Source organism: Mastigoproctus giganteus, chromosome 2, assembly GCF_048544385.1.
Source record: "Mastigoproctus giganteus isolate SK-2022 chromosome 2, ASM4854438v1, whole genome shotgun sequence".
Taxonomy (NCBI): Eukaryota; Metazoa; Arthropoda; class Arachnida; order Uropygi; family Thelyphonidae; genus Mastigoproctus; species Mastigoproctus giganteus.
Genome location: NC_143576.1, coordinates 252,373,813 through 252,398,957, shown reverse-complemented (window position 1 = coordinate 252,398,957; position 25,145 = coordinate 252,373,813). Strand labels below are relative to the sequence as shown.

At 35.2% G+C, this 25,145-nt stretch overlaps 1 protein-coding gene across 4 annotated transcripts in view; it reads right to left on the bottom strand.

Moving 5' to 3' along the window:
• The window catches only part of LOC150090382 (uncharacterized), a 201,624-nt gene that overhangs the window by 160,498 nt on the left and 15,981 nt on the right, over positions 1-25,145 (bottom strand). For all 4 annotated transcript variants that reach the window (XM_090369095.1, XM_090369093.1, XM_090369092.1 and 1 more), the window contains exons 3-5: positions 23,238-23,363; positions 13,146-13,200; positions 5,266-5,388 (exon numbers count right to left, since the gene is read on the bottom strand). In XM_090369095.1, the coding sequence (XP_090225221.1) occupies positions 5,266-5,388; positions 13,146-13,200; positions 23,238-23,363 (304 nt within the window). The remainder of the gene's footprint in view (positions 1-5,265; positions 5,389-13,145; positions 13,201-23,237; positions 23,364-25,145) is intronic.

Here is a 25,145-nt window from a genome sequence, read left to right as displayed (position 1 = left end):
CTGTATATAATTTCCTGATTGAAAATAACAGTATTTAGTTCACAAATAGATAGAAATGCTTCATTACTATTTTTAATACATTTACATTACCTATTTACTATGACATGCAAACCTCATCTAAGATAACTTTTTTCCTTTTCATGATTCTGAAATGATTTTTTTTTTATCTCATTTCTTGAGAAGTTTCTGTTTGACTTCTAAAAATTGTCTTGGAATCATAACTATCCTTATAAACACCACCCTACCATTAATATCCGGACACCCCTCCATGAATGGGGAAACAGGCCTTATGCATGCAACATGTCACATAACCTGCTATAAAAATGCACACTGGGCTTCGAACAGACAATTGCAAAAGTGGGCATGCAAGATGACATTCAACAGATAATGTCCTCTCTGAGTCTTTCTAATGGTTTTGCATAACTCAGTATACTCAATTTCCTCCTTGTCAGTGTTTATCTTGCTCTTCATTTGTCGCCTTCAGTTAATTATAACAAGTGTTTCTTGACTAATTTTTTCTTCTTTGGATTCCTTTTTCCCCTTGGTTTATATAGGTTTCTTGAGCTTTATCACTTTCAGAAAGTTGTAATATTCCTCGTTGATATCTTGGTCCTGAGCAGAAGCTCAAACTTGTTCTTAAGTTCTAGTACATACTGCTCTTTCTCCTCTTCTGTTATCTCAAAGAACTTCATATTATTTACTAGAGTCAGTTTTTTCCTTTCCTACATCTATATCAAGTGTGCCTCTTACCATTCTGTGATCACTTCCAACATTTACCTTGTTCAGGACGGTAACATCATTCACGATAAATCTTCTGTTAGTAAGGACGAAGTCTATTTCATTAGTTGTTAATCCATTTGGACTCTTCCATGTCCAATTTCTGTTCACCCTTTTCTTGAAAAAAAAAAAAGGTTCATTACTGACAATCCTTGAGATTCAGCAAATTCCACAAGTCTTTCACCTCTTATTTCTTTCACCAATTCCAAAATTTCCTATAGTTCCCCTTTCTGCGCTGTTTTGTCTTTTTTAACCTTAGCACTGAAATCCCCCATAATAATAGTGTAGTGGGTTTTCTGCTCATCTAGAAGACTCAATTTCGGTGTACATTTCTTCAACCTCTTTATCATCATTACTCTATGTTGGTGCATAAATCATTATAACCTTTAAGCTTGTACCTCTTAGAAATCTTGAGTATTAGTCTTGACACCCTTATATGTACTTTTGAATTCCAAAATGTTTTTTATATCTTTATGGACCAGAAACCCAATTCCACCTTCGCCCCTTTCACTGTTTCCATCCGTGTCAAGATTTCCACTTGATAAACTTAAGTGATTCATTTCTTTTTCTTGTTTCAGCCAAACCGATTATATGCCAATTCACATTTTCTAGTTCCTTTTCCAGCTCAGTCAGTTGCAATTGACTTCACAATAACTATCACAAAGTTTTTGCTATCAATATAACTTCACCATACCTTTCCAAACTCCAGCTGACCTAAGATATAATATTAAACTAGTATCTCTTTTTCTCTTTTCCTCCATATTACTTTTAATATTCTGTAAAGCACACTGAATTCCATACTGGGGAATAGCATTTGAATAAATTTTATTTTTTTCTTTTATTTATTTATGGTTTATTTATTTTATTTTATTTTTTGCTGCACTGTTAATGACCTGTACATCCACTGGCTATGACAGTTTGAATGATGAAGTCATATTTTCTCATATCCATTAATTGTGTAGAAAATTGGGATATATATTTACTCATGTGGTAGATAAACATCAACCAGTGAAATACCACCACTTTGCTTATTGGAGGCTTGAAGTGGTGGAACCCATGTTTAGTCTCTAGAGCTAAGTTGCGGTCAACCCTTCCCTATCTCTTCCATCATGCAGTATGATTGATGACCTTTGAGGTTATGATGAACGTCGTGGCAAGATCCAATATTCCTTACATTTCGAGGGTACAGCTCTAAAACGGTGTTCGCAGGCCGGCCGCTAGTTAGTACACTGGACCAAACCTATTGGTAACTCTCTAGGAGGCTTCCAGATCAGCTCGTATATAATCTTGCTACCTCTACTCTGCTAGATAGTGACTGGAGGGAATCTGAATAGTGTGTATGCGGGGAGCATTGTCGAGGCCACGTTATGTCAAGGATCTGGGTATATTCTTACCACATGTATGCCATATAAAATCAAAAATTTCATTACTTCATACAGCACGTCCCACCCACTTTTTCTTACTATTGAATACACCATGAATTGTCAAACTAATAGAGCAAGCTTATCTGCAAAAAGATCTAAACCTCCCAAGCACTTCCTAATTCATTTCACAAATATACATGGTCTCAATTCTAATCTCAACGATGTCCATTTCCACTTTCAGTCTGCCAAATCCCATGTACTTTTTCTGACAGAATCTCAGTTATCGGTTGATTCAACTACTGCTCATCTCAGATGCCCAAATTATTCACCGTATGATTCCTTTCGCCTCAAAGGTGGTACTTGTGAATATGTCCATTCTGATATTCCCTGTCAGAGACTTGGCAATTTGGAATCTCCTCTCTTTGATCTTCTCTGGCTTAAAATCTCTCTACCTCATTGTGTCAAATTCATCTGTTGTCTCTACCGTTCTTCCAACTCCACTAATCACTTGGAGCTCTTTGACTTCCTCTCTTTGCAACTTGACTTTCTCCAGTCCAACTTTCCTAACAGCGAGGTAATTTTCCTTGGTGATTTTAAATGTTCACAACTCCAGCTAGCTTCTGTTTTTTAGTCACACTGATCCAGCTGGTCGAGATGCTGAGGCTTTTGCAATTTCTAATGACCTTGCACAAATTGTTCATTTACCTACAAGAATACCAGACAAACCTAACCACACAGCCAACATGCTTGATCTTTTTCTCACAAACAACCCTTCTAAGTACACGGTTGAAGTGAGAGGTCCTTTAGGCACTTCAGATCACAACTTGGTGATTGTCTCTTCTCCAATGGAACCTTTATCTCATGGCTATTCCCAACCTCGTGTTGTTTGGCATTACAAGAATACAAAATGGGATGACCTGTGAGACTTCTTTTCTTCTTTACCTTGGTTGGATTACTGTTTCAAAACTTCTGATGTCAACGTTTTCTCAGATCGTGTCAGTGAAATTATTCTTGCAGGAATGGAATCCCTTATCCCACACTCCACTTTAAAATCTCGTCCTTTATCTAAACCTTGATTTTCCAATAAATGTGCTAAGGCTGTTCAAGAGAAGAATGCTGCATATTGTAATTGGCTTGTTTCTAATTCTTCAGTTTCATTTTCTGCCTACACCGAAGCTCGCAACAATTGTAAAGCAGTTATTAATCAGTCCAAACTAGAGTTTGAACAGGCTAAGAGTAGAAAACTTGCTTCTTGCCCTAATGGTAGCCAAGCATTCTGGTCTCTTGCCAAAGCTATTTGCCGCAACTTTTGCCCATCTCTGCTCCCGCCTCTGTCCAAACCAGATGGTTCTGTTGTCACTTCAGCCAAAGATAAAACTAACCTGCTAGCATCCCATTTTTCTTCCAGCTCATGTATTAATGATCTTGGTAAAAACGCCTCCCACCATTCCCAACACGCTCCATTCAATGCCTCCTGTGGTCTTCCGCCAAAAGGATATCAGAAGGATTTTGATGAATCTTGATGCTAAGAAAGCTCCAGGTCCTGATGGTATTTCTCCACTTGTTCTCAAAACCTGTGCTCCTGAACTTACTCCTATTCTTTGCTGCCTTTTTTCACTTTCTTATTCCAAAGGTGTTTTTCCTTCTGCTTGGAAATTTGCTCACATCCAGTCAGTTCCCAAAAAGGGTGACAAATCACTCCCATCCAATTATCATCCCATTGCAATTACTTCTACTCTTTCTAAAGTAATGGAGAAATCAATTAACCGCCAACTCTTAAACTACCTAGAAACCTTCCGTCTGATCAACGATCACCAGTATGGATTCCGTCAGTGTCGATCCACTGGTGATATTCTGGCTTATGTTACTCATTTATGGACTAATTCAATGGAAAGGTTCAGTGAAACACAAGTAGTTGCTCTTGACATCTCAAAGAGCTTTTGATCGTGTTTGGCATAAAGGTCTTCTAAACAAGCTTCCATCTGATGGTTTTCCAACTGTTTTTAGTAATTGGTTATCCAGTTTTCTCTCTGATCACTCACTGAGGGTGATGGTAGATGGCTCTCTGTCTTCTAACTTCTCCACTAATGCCGATGTCCCCCAAGGTTCAGTTCTTTCCCCCACTCTTTTCCTCTTGTATATTAATGACCTTCTTCCATTGACTGGAAATCCTATCCATAGTTTTGCCGATGATAGCACATTGCATTCCACTTTCCATTTTGAGAGACCTTGTCCTGCTCAATCAGCTTCAACTTCTCGAAAATCTGCTACCAATTCCTTAAATGCCGATCTTCAGGTAATTCTCCAGTGGGGCAAAGACAACTTAGTTGATTTTAACCCTTCTAAAACTCAGTCTTGTCTTATATCTCGCAAAAAGGATTGTTCTGCTCCTATGCTTACACTCTGATTATATCTCTTTTGTGGATTACCCTGACTTTAATCTCTCTTGGCACAAGCACATTACAAATATTGCTTCCTCTGCATCTAAAAAACTTGGTTTTCTCTTTCACTCTCGGCGTTACTTTTCTTCCCAACATCTGCTCACTCTGTATAAATCGCAAATCCGCCCTGCCACGGAATATTGTTCCCACATCTGAGGTGGTGCCCCCAAAACCTCTCTCGGGCTTCTTGATTCCATTCAGAAGAGGGCAGTTAGGTTAATTAATGATTCATCTCTAACAGAGTCTCTCCACTTGCTTTCTCATAGACGTACTGTTTCTGCTGCATGCCTCTTCTACAGATACTTCCATGGGCACTGTTCTTCTGAATTGGCTTCTATAATTCTCACTCTCTCTTTCAAAACAGTCCTAACACGTGCTGCCACCAGCCAACATCCATTTACTGTCTTCCTCATTTATTCATTCAACTGCCGTTTTCTGGAACAACCTTCCTTCGTACGTATTTCCTGAAAATTACAATCTACAGAAGTTCAAGTCCAATGTCAACAAATATCTTCTTTCGTCTTCTCAACCTCCAACCCAAGCACGGTACTAAGTACTATAGGTTCTAATACCTCTCATGTTTGGGTTTCACATAAAAAAAAAAAAAAAACTCAACACACCTTTGGAGATACAATATCTCTAAATGTTTATACATAATTCTGAATTATCCCAACCACACATACCTGAATTCAAGGCTTTTTCTACCAATTCTGATATTCCTTTTTTGGGAGAAACTTCAGGAAGCCTGGCATCAGAAAGTTCCATTGCTTCTGTTAATATTAAATGGCCACTGAATGGTAGAGCAACTATAAATAATGTAGAAAATATAAAAGCAAAACTTTGAGGTTAAAAACAATCATTGTATAATAAAGTGCTAAAAAGTTTCCAAAAAATATGAAAGAAACAGATAATTTCACTAATTTAAAATCATCCTTTCTCCCCTCCACCTCTTTCTTTCAAAGACTTGCACTGAATAGTCTTCTGAAATTATATCAGATTACAAGAACTGCTAAAGATAAAAATAACCTAGTATCTCAAAGCAGTCACTGAAATAATTTGAAAATGCATCTCTACATGCTATTTCCATCACTGAGGACACTATTCCCTCTAGTGGTAGCCATCTTGTCTTGGACTTCACAGAGATGAAGTCCAAGACATCCACAGACTAACATATTTCGCTAATATCTTTTAAACAAATTGCATCATTAAAAGGCTACTCTGTTTTTTGTTTACTGAAGTCTGAAGTAAACATTGTAGCGGCTATTTCAAAACTACCAGTCTGTCATCAGACAAGGCTGTCACAATTAGAGAATGTAGCCAACCTGCAAATAATGTACAGAATCTAAGCATGCAGCCACACACGCATGAAAGAAAAACTCCTAGTTACACACATGACAGACTGCATCTTTAATTCATAACACTGAGCCACACAAGCTACCTGCAGTCCTGAGGTAATGCATACTAATAGTAATATACACACTGCAAGATTAAACTGTATATTGCCATAAAAAAATTATGGAGCCACTGTTAACTGCTGCAATAAGAGAATATCTTTGTTTTAAAACATTAAAAATAAAAATGTTTTTCTTCTGCTGCAAAAAAAAAAACAGTTACAATTAAGTTATGAACTCCTCTGACCACAATGGTTATAGGGAATATAACTGGTAATTTATTTATTTGCATAACTCAACAATAAAAGATGTGGGGTTATACTTCAAAGCAGGTTACATTGTTTTGGGTCAGGGAAGCGCATAGGATGATAGGTTTAATTTCCTTTTTTTTTATTAATTATTATTTTTTATTTAATCATTGTTTTGTTTGGATTTTTTTTTTTTTTTTTTGGCTGGTGCAGCATAAGCCATAGGCTTTCTTGCACCATGTGGCCATTACTAATACTAATTTCAATAATTTGAAAATTATATAAGTCTCTGAATTCAATTTCCATCTATGAGGATACTCTGATCCTTCTAGTGATGGCAGCTAAATGGTGGCCACCAAGGATTATATATTTGCTACATGCTTCAATTTTTTTTTGTTCCATAACTGGCTGCTTGCTTAGATTTGATACATTTGCAGGTTGGCATATACTTGTTAATCGAGCTATTCATCATCTTATGAGAGACATGTAGTCTTGAAACAGTTGTCACCACAACTGTTTCATGGCATTGCGTGGCGCTGCATGGTAGTATATGGCAAGTGCCAAAGTAACTAATGCTATGTGGCATCAGTATATTGTGTCAAACAAATAAACTAGTTTCCAGGAGAAAAAAACCATGCAACCCTTGCCTGAGACTGACAAGGTCAGTCACACTGAGAAAAAAATGCACAAAATTTCCTCACATCACTGGTGGGATTCAAACTAAGACCTTTTCCACCTGGTGCCAGAGGACAGTGATTATAAGCGTTGGCTACCCACATGGGCATATAGGATTTCAAGCAAATAAGAGTAGGCTTTTGATGAAACCATTTAAAAATATATATATATATTAGCAACACTATACCTGCAATAAAATAACAATTCCACTGCCAACTGAAAGTCACCCCTTCTACTGACTTTTTTTTTTTTTTTTTTTCCTAACCTCCGTTCTGCATTGTTTCCGGGTCCTGCCCTGGAACTAGGAGCAGCTTTGGCTCACCTTTTCTTCTCTCTCCCTCTGAGCAGGATAGATAACCACTCTCACATTTTATTTTTTTTTTCTCTTACTCTCTCTCTGCTGGCACCCCGACTTACATCTTCCTCTTCACTGTGGGATTAAAATTATTTAATTATTCTGTAATTATTATTATTATTATTTTTTATTTATTTATTTTTTTCCATTTACTTAGCTTCATTTTTTTTTTAACTCGTGCTCTGTTCTGACAACTGAGATGTGGACTATCATTGGTGCCAGACAGCTCTCCCTTTTTTTTTTTTCGTCACAGGGAATTTATTTTATTTTTCTTATTTTATTTAATTATTTATTTTATTATTATTATTTTTTTTTATTTATTTATTTTTTTATTTATTTATTATTTTTTTTTTAAATTTATTTATTTAATATATTTCTGTTTCACCACGGGGAATTATTATAATTATTTATTTGTTTATTATTATTATTTTATTTTATTTATTTCTGTTTCACCACGGGGAATTATTATAATTATTTTTGTTTATTATTATTATTTTATTTTATTTATTTCTGTTTCACCACGGGGAATTATTATAATTATTTATTTGTTTATTATTATTATTTTATTTTATTTATTTTTTTTATTTTTTTTTTATTTTATTATTTTTTTTTTTTGCCTTTTTTGCACCACGGGAAATACATTTTGTTTCTGTTTTTAGTTTATTTAATTTTTATTTTATTTATTTATTTATTTATTTTCCCCTCTCTGGAGTGTGCCCCCAGAGAAATCTAGCCCAACTTTTGGCAACATCAGGTGGTTCAGAGTCTCGTATCGAGACAGTACGTGCTCCATTGGGACTGGCCCACCTTCCCGTGGTGTGGACGAGTACCCAGAATCATCTATCCAGGTGACTGATGCTTCTGGGTAGCCAAGAGGCCAAAACAGAACACACACACAATACACACAAACCGACGTCACACACATCTGGCCCATTTGTAGTGATACTGTTCTTCACAGAGATACGAGGCGGAGTTGAACTCACGTTCTAGGAGCCGCCCTTTACAAAAACACATGTCCACATATACCTGCAATAAATGGCATTGTCTCTGTAAGCACAATACAAAACATTTAAAACTTCTGGACATCATCACTCTGAGGACCAAAGAATTTAAAACAAAAATTGAATGCAGAAATGCATAAAAAAAAATAGGTCTAATAATGAACAATGTTTGCTGGTGTGCATCTTGCTGTTCTCTTCTATTTACAGTTCAGCAGGTCAACTAGTATTCATTTTGCAGTAAAAATAGTATGTTCCCCAGTTTTTACTTAAGGTCTCCTCCATTTCAAACTATTTATACAGAATTTATTTACATTGCATGGGAGCAAAAATCATTTGAGTGGCTTATATATTTTAAATGGTCATCAAAAATGTGTTCAGTAGTTACTATGATCTTTTAAACATTATGACAAAGAAAATGGATGGAAAAAATAATTTCACAAAAGCTTTTTTTGCACATAGAGTTAAGTCTTCTAATTGATTGAGTACGGAAATGTTGATGGCATCCTTACTACTGCTCAATCGAGATTATTAACAAAGAAAATAAAGAATGTGGCTGTCAATGGGCACAGCTAAATGTGGACATTATTAGCAGAGGAGTCCTCCAAGGTTCTGTGATAGGACAACTGTTCTTTTCAGTATTCATTAATGATTTTATGAAGGCATATTAAGCTTACTTTTTTTAAATGAAAACCCTCAACATCAAAAGTATAAGAACCCCATACTAGTTAGTACTGTGTGTACGTTGAAGATTGAGGAGACAGAAGATACTTGTTGACATTAGACTTGAATAGATTGCAAATTTTAGGAAATTATTATTAGCAGCAGTACTGGTGGTAGCAGCCTATGATGCAAGAAAGCAAGCTTATATAGCACCAGCAAAACACACACACACACACACACACACACACACACACACACACACACACACACACACACACACACACACACACACACACACACACACACACACACACACACACACACACACACACACACACACACACACACACACACACACACACACACACACACACACACACAAATAATTTGCCTAGTTCTTCCTTGAATTAATTCCAACTGCTCACTTCCACAAGAACAACAGAAGACAGAAGTTTGTTCCGACAATCAACCACAAGCTGGCTGAAGGCAAGCCTCCACACATCTATCCTGCAAACATTCTTCCTCAATTTGTCCCCTCGTGTGTAGTCTGAGCAAGAGTAAGAATGCCGTCAGCATTGAGCTTGCTCAATCCATTCAAAGCCTTAAACACCTCAATCAGATCACCTTGCAGGTGCCGAAGTCTCCAAATGCTTAAATTTACAGAAATTAAGCCAAATGAAATACATGCAAAAGAAGTTTGGTCTAGAAAACAGAAATTGAAGGGATAAGTGAAGAAGAAGAAAAGTTGGTTCTGTGAGTTTGACATCGGACAGTAAATGGATGCTGACTGGTTGGCACACATGTTCAAACTAGTTTGGAAGAGAGTGGAGGAATTACAGATGCCAATTCAGAACAGAAGTGCCCATGGAAGTATCTATAGAAAAGGCATGAAGCAGAACATCTGAGAGAGTAGACAGACTTTGTAAGATACAGGTCATTAATTAACCTGATTGCCCACTTTTGAACAGAGTCTAGAAGTCAGAGACAAAAAAGGTTCTGGGTGGACCACTCCAGATGTGTGAACAATATGTGGTAGGACAAATCCGAGATTTGTACAAAGTGAGTAGTTGCTAAGAAGAAAAGTAAAGCTGAGAGGAAAAGACAAAAAAAATCCAGATTTTAGATTGCAGAGGAAACAATATTTGCAATGTGCTAAGAGAAAATTACAATTACAAATCTCAAGTCAGGGTAATCAATAATAGTAGTATGTGATCTTGTCTAGAGATCTGAGTATCATCAAAAATAAGCATGAGATATAAGACAGGAGTTTGTCTGCATATGATACAAAGGTTGGTAGGGTAATTAATGACAATAAAGAAGGTATGATATTGCAACAAGATCTAGAAAAAATAAGCAGATGGGCTAAGAAGTGGAAACTGAATTTTAATATTGAGAAGTGGCAATGTATATGGGTAGCAATAATCCCAGAATAACATACTAACTGTATAACAACCACACTCAAGATAGTATGATATATACACACAAGATAGTAAAGAATTAAAGAGGTTAGGAGCACTCAGACCAAATTCTCTGAGCAGTGAAGACAACTTGCTAGGACAGGTCATGAGGTTCTGTCAATGATATAGAGATATTTTGAAAGCAGGGGTAAGATGATTATTCCACTGTTTAAGACAGTGATTAGGCCACACCTTGAGTACTGCACACAAGTCTGAAACCTCATTTTAGGAAGGATATGATCTATTGGAATGGGTGCAGAGAAGAGCAAAGAGATTAGTGAGGAACAAGTGTACTTACCAATAAAGATTTCAGTTCTGCAAATTACATCTGAAAACTAAACACCATGAGGCATCTGAATTGACATGTTTGTCTTTTAATTGATTGAGTAAGGAAATGTTGATGGCATCCTTACTACTGCTGAAATTTAAATTTATGCCCCAACTTTGATCAAATGGTATTTCCTTGCTAGCTTTTGATGTATTATCCTGGTGACCTGGTCGTGTCTACAAGTGAATTCCATCTGGGTGATCACCCTGTATCCTGTGGTGATGTGTTGGATTGTTTCTGAGGCTGGGTGGCATTGTTGACATGAATCATCTGTCATTCAGGATCCTTGGGAATGTATTTTCTGTAGTTCCTGGTGTTGATTTTCTAGTCTTGGATTGTGAGCATGAATCAGTCAGTCTCAGGAAAGAGCTTCCCACTCATGAGCTATGTGTTGAAAGCAAATTTAAATCAAGAAGGATAGTTGCAGGATAGATAAATTTTCTTTCAACTAGAGGATAGGTGATTGATGGAATAAACTTCCATCAGGTGTTGTCAAAGTGGGTAATTTGAATAAAGTTAGGGAAGAATTAGATAAATGGGTGTGGGATTTTTTTGAGTGAAACTGTATAAGCTTGCTTTCTTGCATTAAAGTTCACAGCTTATTGTTAACAGTTGCACTTAATATTTATAGTGCCATATTTAAATAAGTTTTCTGACATAATATTTTGCAAGAAAACGATATTATTTTGCATAATTCTCATCTGTATCATTGGCATAATAAATATCTCTCAAAAAGTTTCCCTGAAAATGTGTCATAGTAGACAAACTTTAATATGCCATGCATCAGTCAAGATGCTTTAGCACTGCACCCAATAAAGTACTGAGTTACTTGCCCACTACATTGAAGCTTAACCCTTTGTTCAATATAATAAGATGGGGGGGGAGGGGAACTATGGAAGAAAACTTAATTTCAAAGAATATAAAATAACATTCTCCATCAAAAACTGAGGTGACTAATTATAACCTACAAAGGAATATCAGATGACCAGCTGAAATATAAACAGGAGAGAATTGGTGCAGCACACCAAACGAATAAATTAAAATGACTAATGCAGGGTTGGTTTGTACTTTTAATATGATACACTTTATTTGATCAACATGTATTTCCTTGCTAGCTTCTGATGTATTATCTTGGTGACCTGGTCATGTCTACAAGTGAACTCAATCTGGGTAATCACCCTGTAACCCGCAGCGATGTGCTGGATCATTTCCGAGACCGAGTGGCATCGTTGGCATGAATCATCTGTCACTCAGGGTCCTTGGGAATGTATTTTCTGTAGTTCCTGTGTTGATTATCTAGTCTTTGATTGTGAGCATGAATCAGTCAGTCTCGGGGAAGAGCTTCACGCTCGTGAGCCATGTGTTGAAAGCAATTTTATCTATGTGGTCTAAATGGAGATCACTGCAGTGTCTGCTATGGAGTGCCTTCTTTGCCCTGTTTTCTATCTTCGTTTCTTCCATCTAGGCAGAGGTGGGATGTCTCTGAGCTTAGGATGAGTGGAGTATGCAGCTTATCTGGGTTCCTTATGACTTGGTAGAGTGGTGCTGTGTTTTTTGGAAGTAATCCTTCAGTTTTTCAATTGCTTTCTTGTGTCGTTTGATGAGGTCTGTCAAGTCCCTTCCTCCCTTCCCAGGTTATGGTCAGTCTCTCTCCAACTTTAGGTGATGTTGGCAGCTCTTGGTCATCTAAGAATTATTATTATCATTATATGATTATTACTTTCTCCATTATTATTATTTATTCAAGTTTATTTTTCAATGTTATATAGTGGAGTGGACTGAGATGCAAATACACTGATAATGCTGCCAATATATATTCTAGTTTCTGTCTTCCTTTCATGTTCTTATTTAAAATTTGTTGTTTGTTATTTCTGGCATTGCATTGAGAGCATTTACAGCTAATATATTTTAATTTTTCAGTGTGTGGGGGAGGGGACATCACCACTATTATGCAAATCATTGCATCAGCATGCTCATTAGAGTATGTCAGTTCCACTAATTTGTTTAATATTTGAAATGCACTGATTCCACAACTTGTAGCCTTCCAAAAAGATCGGATCACAATCAATGGCTATTACCAGTCACATTCTGATAAGAATTTTGTTTTTATTTCCTATCCATAGTGGAATTTCACATAATTCAGCCTGCATGCACCATCAATGAGGTGCCACCACATTTATTCAGTTGGCTATAGCTTCCAAATTATTTTAAAAGGGCATTCCTGCTAAACCACCCATATTCTTAATGTTTCTTTCCCCTCTTGCTGCTATAGAAATGGGCTGATTTTCTTTGTATTCACCTCTTAATTGGCATGACCACTCTGCTAATGTAGTCTTAATTTATATATTTCAATTTTATTATATATATATATATATATATATATCATAAAATTGTCAAGGAAAAAAAAAAAGTGCTAATAAAAAATTATTAAATATCAAAAAAGTTTACCAGGTTGAAGCTTTCCAGTATCTTTTCCCAAAGCCAAAACACAAAACCTCTGCAACTATAAAAAAAAATAAAAGAAAAGAAAAGAAAGAAGATGGAAAATAATAAATAAAACCATTTTATTTCAAATGCAATTAAACTAATTTTTTTTTTCTGAGGTAAAAATGAAGAATCTAAATAAGACAGCACTCTGAACTGCACTAGATTTGCTATTAACAACAGACATTTTACTGATACAATTCCTTATTTTTCCCAGCATGAAAAATTAATTAAAATTAAGCTACAATAATATTTCTAATACATAACAAAGAACAGTACCTGCTGCCATATGCTTTCACAATTGTACTGTACATACAAAAGGCTATATGGGGCATGTCAAACTGACAGCCTTCAACACATTTTTTTAGTAGCTCAAAGTGCTAAAATTCATAAAACTTTTTTAAGTGCTACTGATCATGACATTGCAAATTTTTGTGGATGGGGAAAATACATGAAAATATTCACATCAACAAATTAATGTTAGTTTTTATTAGTAATGATATTCTAGTAATTAAATTAATTCCCATATACTAATGAGACAAATTAGAATTGCATTAAAGAAACATTTTTTCCTTCAATAATTATTAGTATTTCTCCTAATGTTTCAACGGTATGAATTGTTAATGTTGTGCCACCTTTGTGAGAACAATCAGTTCACAATGATTGGTATACAGGCTAAATGGAAGATATAATACATCAACATATGTTATGTAGTCTGTTTTACTTAATATCAAATTTCCCAAATTTGATATTAAGTAAAACAGATATTAAGTGATCAGCATTTCCCAAACATTTTTAGTCACCAAACACTTTTCATCTCACAATATATTTACAGAACACTTGCAAAACAAGTTTAGAGGGAGCCAAAGAACTGTTTGCTAAAATTTTATTATATATGATGCACTATGCATCAGGCACATCTTTATTTTCAACACATGTAAAGCCAAAATTCAAATAACTATCATCATACTTTTGTTTTGATCTTTTATTAGTTGGTCTCTTTTTCACTTTCGATTTTTGGGGAACAAAGGGCTGCGACTGTTTATCCTCACTTTGAAGTGAGACAATATTGTGTTTGTTTTCATCGACCACAGTTGCAATAGTAGAAGTACTTGCTTCTCGTTTTAAAGTTCCTTTTTTCAAACCCGAATCCATGGTCATTTATTTTAATATTTCAAAATACTGATAATTATCAAAAAAAATTTATACAAGGAAGTGAGTTTAGTCATGATATCGGTTCACTTCCCCCTCTCCTTCAACCCACGTACTCCAGGCTAAATCGCATACGGATGACATATTAGATCACTACATTGCTACTTTTTCGTAGATGCCATTACCTCTATGCATGCTTCTCTATGCAAAAACCTGTCAAAATAAAATGTTCCATGGTCTATTTGATTATTAGTCTATACCACATCTGGTGTATGGGCTTGGCACACCCAGAGTCCTTAGCTGGTCTCTCTCTCTCTCTCTCTCTCTCTCTCTCTCTCTCTCTCTCTCTCTCTCTCTCTCTCTCTCTCACACACTTTTTTTTTTTTTTTTTTTTGGCTGGTGCAACATGAACCTCAGACTTCCTTGCACCATAGGGCTAATAATAATTAATAACTGAAAAAAAAAATGATACAAAAGTGGTGTATATTACAAATATGCAAAATATTTTATTATTTGTTTTTAATTATTAATTATGACTTGTCACAGAACACTAGTGTTCTGCGGAACTTAGTTTGGGAAATGCTGACTTAGATAATATTACTCTATATGACTACCTTCAAAAGACAAGGTCAAAATAAAAAAAAAAGCAAGAAAAAAAATTCTGGCACTGAAAGTATATTACTATATACTTATCAATAAATAGTAATACACTTTTTCATTAATTAATATATGTGCTATAATCAGACATCTAATTTTATGTCCAAAGCGTCAGATTTTGTAAAAGAAATTTAACCAAGCATTAATAAATACTAAAATTTGAGCAAAGGAAACAAACAGTTTGACAGGGTTAGCTGTCTACTTTCATAAATTTCTTTATAGTCATACTACCACAAGAATAAACTCAAGGTCCCCACCAGATGCTGTTTATTTTAGGAGTAGGGGAGTATTGGGATGATTAGGGTACTTTGATTTTTTGATTAATTTTAAACAAAAATGAAGTAATCATAATGATATATAATGAAATAATGCATAGAACCAATTCTGATCTCATTTCAACCTTTGTCTATATTATAAATATATCTGCATTCATCCTCTTCTGTCCTATTTCAATAATTCCTCTACTACTTAAATAGATTGTGTGTGGCAATGATCTCTAACTCATTCAAGTGGCAATAGGACTATGGGTGCTTAAGTTTACTTTTTTTATTCCTATTTATTCTCTTGGCCACTGGCTATTTCCAGAGAAGAAAACACATGGTAATACATTTCGTTTAGAATGTACAGTTGCTCATCAATCAGTGTACATTTTCACGGTTCATAATTTAAAGTAGCATTAATGCAGTTCTGTAAATGTTGCCCCTTCACTGCAGATCTAATCCATTAAAGAATAACAAACTTCAAGCTTTTAACAGAGCATATATGGTTTTATAAATAAATCTAGCAAATTGTGGACTATCCCGTGTTGGTAGTAAGTAGATTTATAAGGCTAAAAGCATTCAGTTATGGCAGTCAAAAATCTGATGGCTGTCAATCCTAGAATGGGCACATTGGAGAAGCAAGCTACTGACAAACTAGAAACCTTCATCAAATGATAGCTTTCTTTTCATATACAATATTTCAGAATAGAGACAACTAAAGGTAAGATGAAAAGAAAACAGATGTGGAACACAGAAGACAAGGAGACACATCAAGCTGGGGTGATACAAGCATGGCATGGGCCCAATAGGGAATATGGGCTCTATCCTGGCATTTGGGGGTGGCATACAACATGTTTCAGCCACTGTTGGGGAGGTAGTAACATACATTAATACCTGCTCAGTGACTATTACACAGCATGCAGGCACTATCGAACAGTTGGCCACGGAGTAGTACATAATACTTAGCACTGATATTCCCTCACTCTGTGGTCTGTTAGTAGCCCTGCTAAGCAAAAGATGTTACACAGCATACAAAGGCTGCTCGCCAATGCCAAGTCCCTCTCACAGGTTATCTTGACCCCAATCTAATCTTTCCTTCTATCAATCCATCTTCCTTTCATATAGAAAGTGTGGTAATAAAGCTAATAGACTGATGCAATAAAAAGAACACAAAGCAAACAAGCTCAAAAATGGTTTATGGTTTTATTTTTATTCAAAGTAATCACCACCTGACTGAATGCACTTATTACGCCATTCTAAAAGTTTCTGAAAAGAATCAGAGAAGGCATCCAAAGAGATGGTGTTCAGTTCGGCAGTTACATTTTTCTTTATATTCCAAAACTTCTTTCCTTTGAGGACAGTTTCCACCTTGGGAAAGAGAAAGAAGTCCACTGGATTGGAATTGGGAGAGCAGGGCTTGTTCCAGTCACATAGTTCCCTGAGGAGCTGTTGTGGCCACCAACAAAATCCTCCAACTGCATCAATCATATGCTATACGAGCAGCATCATAAAATGTCACGCCCAAAAGTTCACTGATCCCATCCTTCCACGTAGTTGCAGATCTTCCTTTAACAGCAGTTTACATGTGCCTTAATTATCTAATTCTCCACATTTCTATATCACAGTCTGATGTAAAGTTTAATTGTTAGTTCAATGGCATTAATCAGTTCTGTTAAATCTACTTCACAGAAATTGATTCTACATTACATATCTTTACATCTAAATATATATAATATAAAACATATATATATCAAAAAAAAAAAAGGAAAAGAAAAAAATAAAATAAGGGAGAGAAAAAAGAAAAATAAGGAAAAACGTTCATGGACTAGGGCCACTGATCGTCAAAGAAAACCCAACAAACACGATGAATATTAGTTTAGAGATAAAAGTAATGAAGTGAAGAGAAATAGAAAAGGAATAAAGGAGTATAATTTTAAAAAATTATAAATACAAAAGCCTATAAAAAATAAAATAATAAATTATGACACAAATATGTAGAAAATAATATTGTTGTATAATGCCGGCCTTGGTGTCTTTTACAGGAGTTAACCATCAAGACTGTGTTAAAGTCACTTCCTTTACTTTTCCTTTAATTGCAAGCCATTAGTTTTATGAATGCATATCGAGAAACTACTTTCTTTCTATATAACTTTTTTTCACCTTCACAAAATTTTCAGCACCTTTTCTTGCTGCTTTGTTTGTTGCTTATTTTCTTTTCTATGTTAAGTTTTTTTTTTTAATTTAATTTCACTAAACTTTTATTTTGTTTCTGCTAGAGGTTGCTAGTCCACATTATATATATTATTTAGTTTTGATTTCTCATTCACGCTGTTGCCATTTATGAAGAGTTCTCCATCTTTGCCCTGTCATATATCCTTTCTCTGTAGAGTCAATTAGGCATGTTAACTACATGCCTAATATATAATTTTTTCCCCTCCCTGTTTTACATTCATTTTGGCTTTAACATCCTTATTGTTAATTTCATTAAGTTTAATCTAAATTTATTCCAAATTCATTACTGATTCCTTTTAGTTTCAACCTCACTATTTTAACACTTATTTTGCAACTGAAACAAAGTTTAATATTTTGGTCATCACTTGCAATTTTGATGGTTGACTCCTGTAGGAGATGACAAGGTTGCACATTATAGAAAAGAATATCAATTACCTAAATAATAATACAAATATTATTATATTTTTATATATGCTTTGTATTTACATTTTTTTAAAATTAAATGCCTTTATACCTTTTCTGTTCACACACACACACAATAAAAATTTAATATATTAAAAAAAAAAAAATCTCAAATATTTTTTCAGGACACCTGGAATTCCAGGTGTCCCACAGAAGAGCAGCACATAGTATCATTGAGTGTCCAGATAGCCTGCTTCCTTGTAGCATGGGACAAACTAGCTATCGAATTTCCAATGATTTTCTGCTGGATGGTTGTTGTGGACAATCATAACACAACACCAAACAAACCTATATGGCAAGCATGACTGACAATGCAGATATGCTACAACATAGATGAAACATTTGGATTGTAGGCAGATTCTGGGAAACTGCCTAGACAGAAACACATACAAGGAGCATTCAATAAATTATCTACCTACCTATGAAGGAAGTGAGATAGAGACAAAAATCTTTATTTTTCAATGTAACTCCCCTAAACTTCAATACACTTGTTCCATTTTGTTGGCAATGAGGAAATACCAGATAAATAAAATTCTTTGCCCTGTCCATCAAAGAACACAGAAACAGCAGACTTCAGTTCATTATCATCAGCAAAGCGATGTCCACGAATATTTTTCTTAAGGTGCCGAAACAGGAAATAGTCACTAGATCCGAACTAAGTGAATGAAAAAGTAGGGTACAGTCACGGTCTCTCAAAGCAGCAGCATGTAATCTGTGCACTGGTGTGTGTTGTTAAGAAGCAGCACACCTCTGGAAAGTTTTCCATGGTGTTTTTCCTTTATGACATCCCTTAGGTTGTACAGTAGGGATGCGTATGACTTCCCAGTGACTGTCTGTTTGTTTTCCAAGTAGTGAATATACAAAATTCCCTCAGCATCCCAAAAAATGGTGGCATAATCTTGCAAAATGAAGGTGGTGTCCAAAATTTTTTTGGGTGGGGGAGAATCCTTATGCTTTGCATTGATTCTTGCTTGGTCTCAGGATCCCAATGATGAACCATGTTTCATCACCTATAACAATTCTGGAGATGAAAGCTTCAGGGTCCCCTACATAAAGTGCTAAATTCTCCTCACAATACCATACTCTAAATTCCTTCTGCACAGGGGTTAGAAATCTGGGGACCCACCTTGCACTGACCTTAGTCATCCCAAATGTTCCCTCAGATATGTCATACTACCTAGAGATTTGGAACACCTTTAAATGTCTAATTCATCACAAGGGTTTCCACAGCTTAGCATATTTCTGTAGTGGTCGCTCCTTCCTGGACATGGATCATCTTCGATGGACTCTCCACCCCACTTGAATTGTTTTGACCAGAATTTCATCTGGTACTCTGAAGGTGCACTGTTGCCATACACAGCTCCTATCCTTTCACGAATAATGCTCCAATTTCAGCAAATCCATAATTTGATACAGGTGTCTTCCTTTTTTCTGTTGCAGCAACATGACCCAAAAACATAGTGGGATCAAAATTAGTAAGATTCCAGTTGATATATGTAGGAACATGATAAATCATAAATCACTGAAATATTTGTTATTTGGTTTTTTTAGGAGCATTAGCAACTAAGGCCATATTGCTCCGGGATATGCGGTGGTCATTCCCTGACCTTTCCACATCCTCCGTATTTGGTGGTGACGGGCTCGAACCCCGGTCTAATCATGAAGCGTGTGCTATGCACTGCTGCTGCTCCTTCCCACCTGGCTACGGAGGCGCCCACTGAAATATAACTATGGGAAGTACCTTAGATATTGAATGCCCCATGTACATGTCCTATAATCTGAAGTTCTGCATGAGGACCGTTGGTTTTTCTTCCCCTTTTTATGCAACCTTTTGCTTAAGTCTTATTTTGTTAAGCCATCTATGAAGATTAAGACAGAAATCTCAATACAGGTACTCCTCAACTTACTTACTTTTGTGTTTTTTTTTTCAAGTACATAGTCCGTTTTGTACATAAGTCCAATTTCGGTCTTGTAGACACAAAATACATATACAATACAACGCACCGAGATTATAACCCCCAACAAACTTCATCATGTACAGAATTTTATGATTTGCAACAAAGTTAAATGAGGCTGAAAAAACATACAATGAATAATAATGTATAGTACAGATTTATTCAAAACTAATTTAATCTAAATACGATACGTAATTTAATTTAATATACAATCAAATCACTTTAGGATAGACTCTCCAAAATAAAATACCATTCACCATACAATATGTAGTAAGCACCAGTCATTGTGATCACGTTTGTGAATTGAATTTTAATTCTATTAAACGGCTAGTCTAACAAGCAAAAATAGGAAAAATATTATCCATAGGCTATAAAATTAAAGATATAGAACACAAATTTACACTTTACTTCCTCCAATTAACAAAATTAAATGATTTGTGAAAACTGGAGGAATGTTTCCCACAGGTTAGCAAAATAAATTTACACTTATGTACTAGCTTAATAGTTTAACTAATTGATATTTCTGTTCACATTTTTTTTTGGTCGTAAAATTTAAAACAGTAAGAAAATAAGCAATCAATAACAAAGAACACAGCACACACAAATTGCAACTAACACGATACAGGGTAACAACTTTACGAAGCTCAAAAAGTAGGAATGAAGAGAAGATTCTGAAAATTTATTTATTTATGTTTTTTATATGATTGAAGATTTCAGTAAAGGGGAACCACATTTCACCATAATAAAATTCCACAGAATTCCAGCTATCGGCATCATTGCAAATGCAATAAGACCTAGTTTACTACCCATTTATAATTACATTGCACTAACAGAAAAGCCCAATAAGCCGGAAAGTGCAAATTGTTTTTATTATTTTATGGTAGTGACCTGCAGAAATCTGCTTTAGAAAAATATCAAGAAGGTGTTCAAAATTGATTCTTATAACCAAACATAGCAACAGCTTTGTGCTTTGTATGTATCTGCGAGTTGTACATAAGTAGAGGAGTGCCTGTATAGGGCAGTTATTTCTAAATTATATGCAACTTATTTATTCTAAATTAATCTTAATTAACATGCAGTGCAGTGTTATTTTATCCTGAATCCTAGTTACTTGCATGAAGTACACGTTTCACCTGCCACAAATATATTTTTAAAGTTACGACATCTTTCTGCTATAGTGATACCTATAAATTAAATGAATTCAACTACAGTAAGTAGAAAGATGAAGTAAAAATACAGTCAGTTCTCGTATAACACGAGTTTCCACTACACAAATTTGATCATACATGATTTATAAATAGGAGAACAATATAGTGTATATAACACAAACCGAATTCGCTTATGCACGATTCGCCTTTGTGTTTACAAGACATGGCAGTCAAACGCGGAATCACCAAGTGAGCGCAACAAGATAGGAATGAAGAAAAGATTTTGAAAATGTATTTATATTTTTTTATATCAGTGGAGGGGAAACACATTTCACCATAATAAGGTAAAAACCCACACAATTCCAGCTATCGGTATAATCGCAAATGCCATAAGATCAAGTTTACTACCAGTTTATAACAGATTCCACTAGCAGGAATGCAACTGGAAATTGTTTTATGGTAGTAGCCCCCAGAAATGTGCTTTAGTAAAATGTGAGGTGTTAATAGTGTATCTCTTTACGGTGTTGTTTATTCAATTGCTACACGCGCATAGCTTTGTTTATGTGTATCAAGCATGCCTCCTCATTTTGTGATTGTGCTTTATTTCCTAAAGATGAGTAAAATACTTAAAAGGTGTGAAAAGGAAGCGTCCTGGTGAAGACACTACAGATTCAGAGAGAAAAAGAAAAGCAATATCGATAAACAGAGGCGGACTAGGTCAAAAATTCTTACCCGGCAAAATTTGTAGTGGCTTCATACTATGGTTTATGGCCAAAATCACACTGGCCTCCGGCCCACCGGGTTTCCCCGGTAAGGTTTATGGCCAGTCCACCTCTGTTGATAGAGAAAAAATATGAAATTGTGAAACGCTTTGAGCAAAATGAAAGACCATGTGATATTGCATGTGCTACAGGCTTAAATGAGGCAACACCGAGAATTAGAAAGAATGCAGAGAAAATAAAAACTACTTTCATAGCAAGAAAAACTCAAAGTGTAATTAAAATCCATTAGATCAAGACACAAAGAATTGGAAGAGATGGAACAACTGTCATCTGTTTGTATAGAAAATCAAACAACAAAAAACAAGTTTGCTTACGATAGAAGCAAAAGCATTAGCAATATTTTATTACGTAATAGTTGTAATAAAATACGTAAGTAATGTTTTGGTTACAAATGTGTGTTCAATCTTGGGCGGTCGGCACCTAACCCTATTTTTCCCATAGGGCCTGTTGTTTATATTGCACGATTTTGCATTGCACGAGGGTTTCTAGGAACACAACTATCGTGCTATACGAGGACTGACTGTACTGCTACCATCTATAATCCATTATACCCAATGGGTATAGAGATCATTATGGTAGTACAAATAAGTACTTCTGGATGATCTTTCATTCAATATATTCTTCCATGCTATCCTATTTCAAGTCAAAGATACTATTTATATTTGCTATAAAAAAGAAATTAATAATTCATTTCAGCTGATAGAAATAATGACATGATTCACAGTATATTTAAAACAAAACATTGTGCCATGTTCCTGAAATCCATAAAAATGGGAAGATCTAACACTGTGGATTTCCACAAGGATTCCACGAGTCAGACTCCTTAATGATGGGAACTATATGGCGATTCTTAGGTAATTTTCCAAAGTGGCAAAGCAAACTTTAATCCCTCTAAAACTCAATCCTGTCTTATTTCTTACTGCTCCTATGCTCTCTGCCCCTCCCTCCTGAAATAGGCTGCACTCTCTTCCAAAGCAATCTGAACACGTACTGCAATCCATTCACTGTCCAACTATAAACTGACAGAATTTTTCCTCATTTATCACTTTAATTCTATTTTCTGGAACAACCTTCCCGCACACATATTTCCTAAAAATTGCTATCTACAAAAATTAAAGCCTGATGTAAACAATTATTTTTTTATCTTCAACCCCACTTATGGCATTAAGTATTATCAGGGCCTGATTTAAATTTTTTGTGGCCCTAAGCTATAACTTGTACGAGGCTCTTTCCCCTCCACCTGTGACAATATAAAAAAAGGATTTTTTTTAAGATGGGCAAGGCCCCTCGTAATGTGAGGCCCTAAGCTGTAACTTGTTTAGCTTTCATGCAAATCCAGCCCTGAGTATTACAGGTTCTAATACCTTTCGTGTTTGGGGGGGGGGGTGTCATAAAAAATAATACTCACTTCTTTGGACACGCTTCGGTAAGAGAAACATCTATAGTACTTGTCTGAGTTTTCTGGAGACAGATCTTTCAACGATGAAGATCCAAACAAAGAGACTTGTTGTTCATTTAGAACAGATGGGTTCACCTAATTCAAAAAAATATTTTCAGTAAGCAATAAAAACCACAGCAGAAGTTCCTAATTACACTGCAATCTTAAATAACACAACTTTATAAAAGCATTTGACTATTTTTTGCAAAGTAATTATCATGAGCAATGATGAAATATAATTTGTCTTTAACAAACAAAATAAATTATTATAAAATAGCTTAATGGTTTTGGAAATAAAATCATGAACAGTTCAACAAAAGAGTATAAAGCATTAGAAAATATGGTGAGCAGCTGAAGGTATTTTTAGAATGCAATTATATCGAAATCAAAATACCTGTTAAATTTTTCACCAGGGAAATAAAAAAAAAAAAAATTTTTAAAATGGAAGAGAAATTGTCGATGTTAAACATAAAAAAAGTACCTGGAGTGGATCAATCCAATTATATTAAGGGAGGCAGTAAACCATTAGCCATAATCAGTGCTTTTTTTGGGATGGTACACAACGGTACAGCGTACCACACTTTTATTAACAGTGTGACATTTGGATGCAATGCACTTCGAAATTTGTAATATTCCATAAATTTTTTTTCATATGTTTACCTACTATTCAAATAAGCTTAAAATTATTTAACTAAATTTTCATTTTTTACTGTCTATTGTTAAGATATTAACTATATAAAACTGTATAACCATTTTTATAATTCAAAATTACTCAATCAGACCTCTGTTTAATGAAGTCCTTTTATAGCGAATTAATTTAAATTCCCCTTGGAAGTTACATTTAAAATAGTTTCCGTTGAGCAAAGAAAATTTTCATATAACGAACGGATTAGGAGAGAATTAACTCTGTACGCACTTCTGGCCTTCAGGCAATTTAGGAGATTAAGGGCTGCTGCGCGAAAGTTGGATACTGCAGTGGTGTCCAACCTTTCATGTACAGGGGCCATTATTCAAAAAAAATTCAAAGTTAGATTTCTTCGGTGTATTACATTTTCCATATCTTGTTGCATATAAAAGTAAAATTGAAAATATTCGAAACTTTTATTAAGTACAATACACGATTACATTTACTGGACAAAACATTTCATTAGAAAATGTTTTTGATAATTAACAAAATTTAAAATGCTGTTTTAGTTCACTTTCCTCGAGGGCCATAGGTTGGACACCGTTAGGAATCAACTGTAAGTGCCTCCCTCCGAGAATTAGAAAAGTGATTTTCTTTTACCCCGACAAATAATCATCTGTTATTTTGCGGAAGTGCCATTATCCACATTTTTCTGAAAATTTTCCCCATCTGTTTACATGGTCACAGCACCTGAATATCCGAATGACACCAATATTTTGGACAGTTTCAAAAAAAAGAAATGAAAAAATTCGAATTTAAGAACTAGTAACAATACCAATGACGAAAGAAGGAAAAAGGGGACAATTCTTCTTGGTATTAATTCTTCTAAACATGAATTGTTAGCATTTGGTGAAAACGAAGTTAGAAAACTGTCAATTAGGTTACAGTTAAATGCAATTCGGGGATACCTAATTGATAAGGTTTCGGAAGACTTGAAGCATTTGATGAACGCTCTGAGTAAGATACCAATTTCACCGAGTGAATGTGAACGAGGACTTTCACAAATGAATCTGATCACCAAGCCCAACCAGCACTTTGTTGATGACAAAAACAGTTTCTTCATTACTGTTTCTTAAAACTGTAGGCCCACCGCTAACCTGCTTCGATCCAGCAAAAATGTCGATTCACGACTGCTTCGGAAACATCATTCAGCAACAGACACACAAAGAGGAAGAAAAGACGTCGGCATTAGG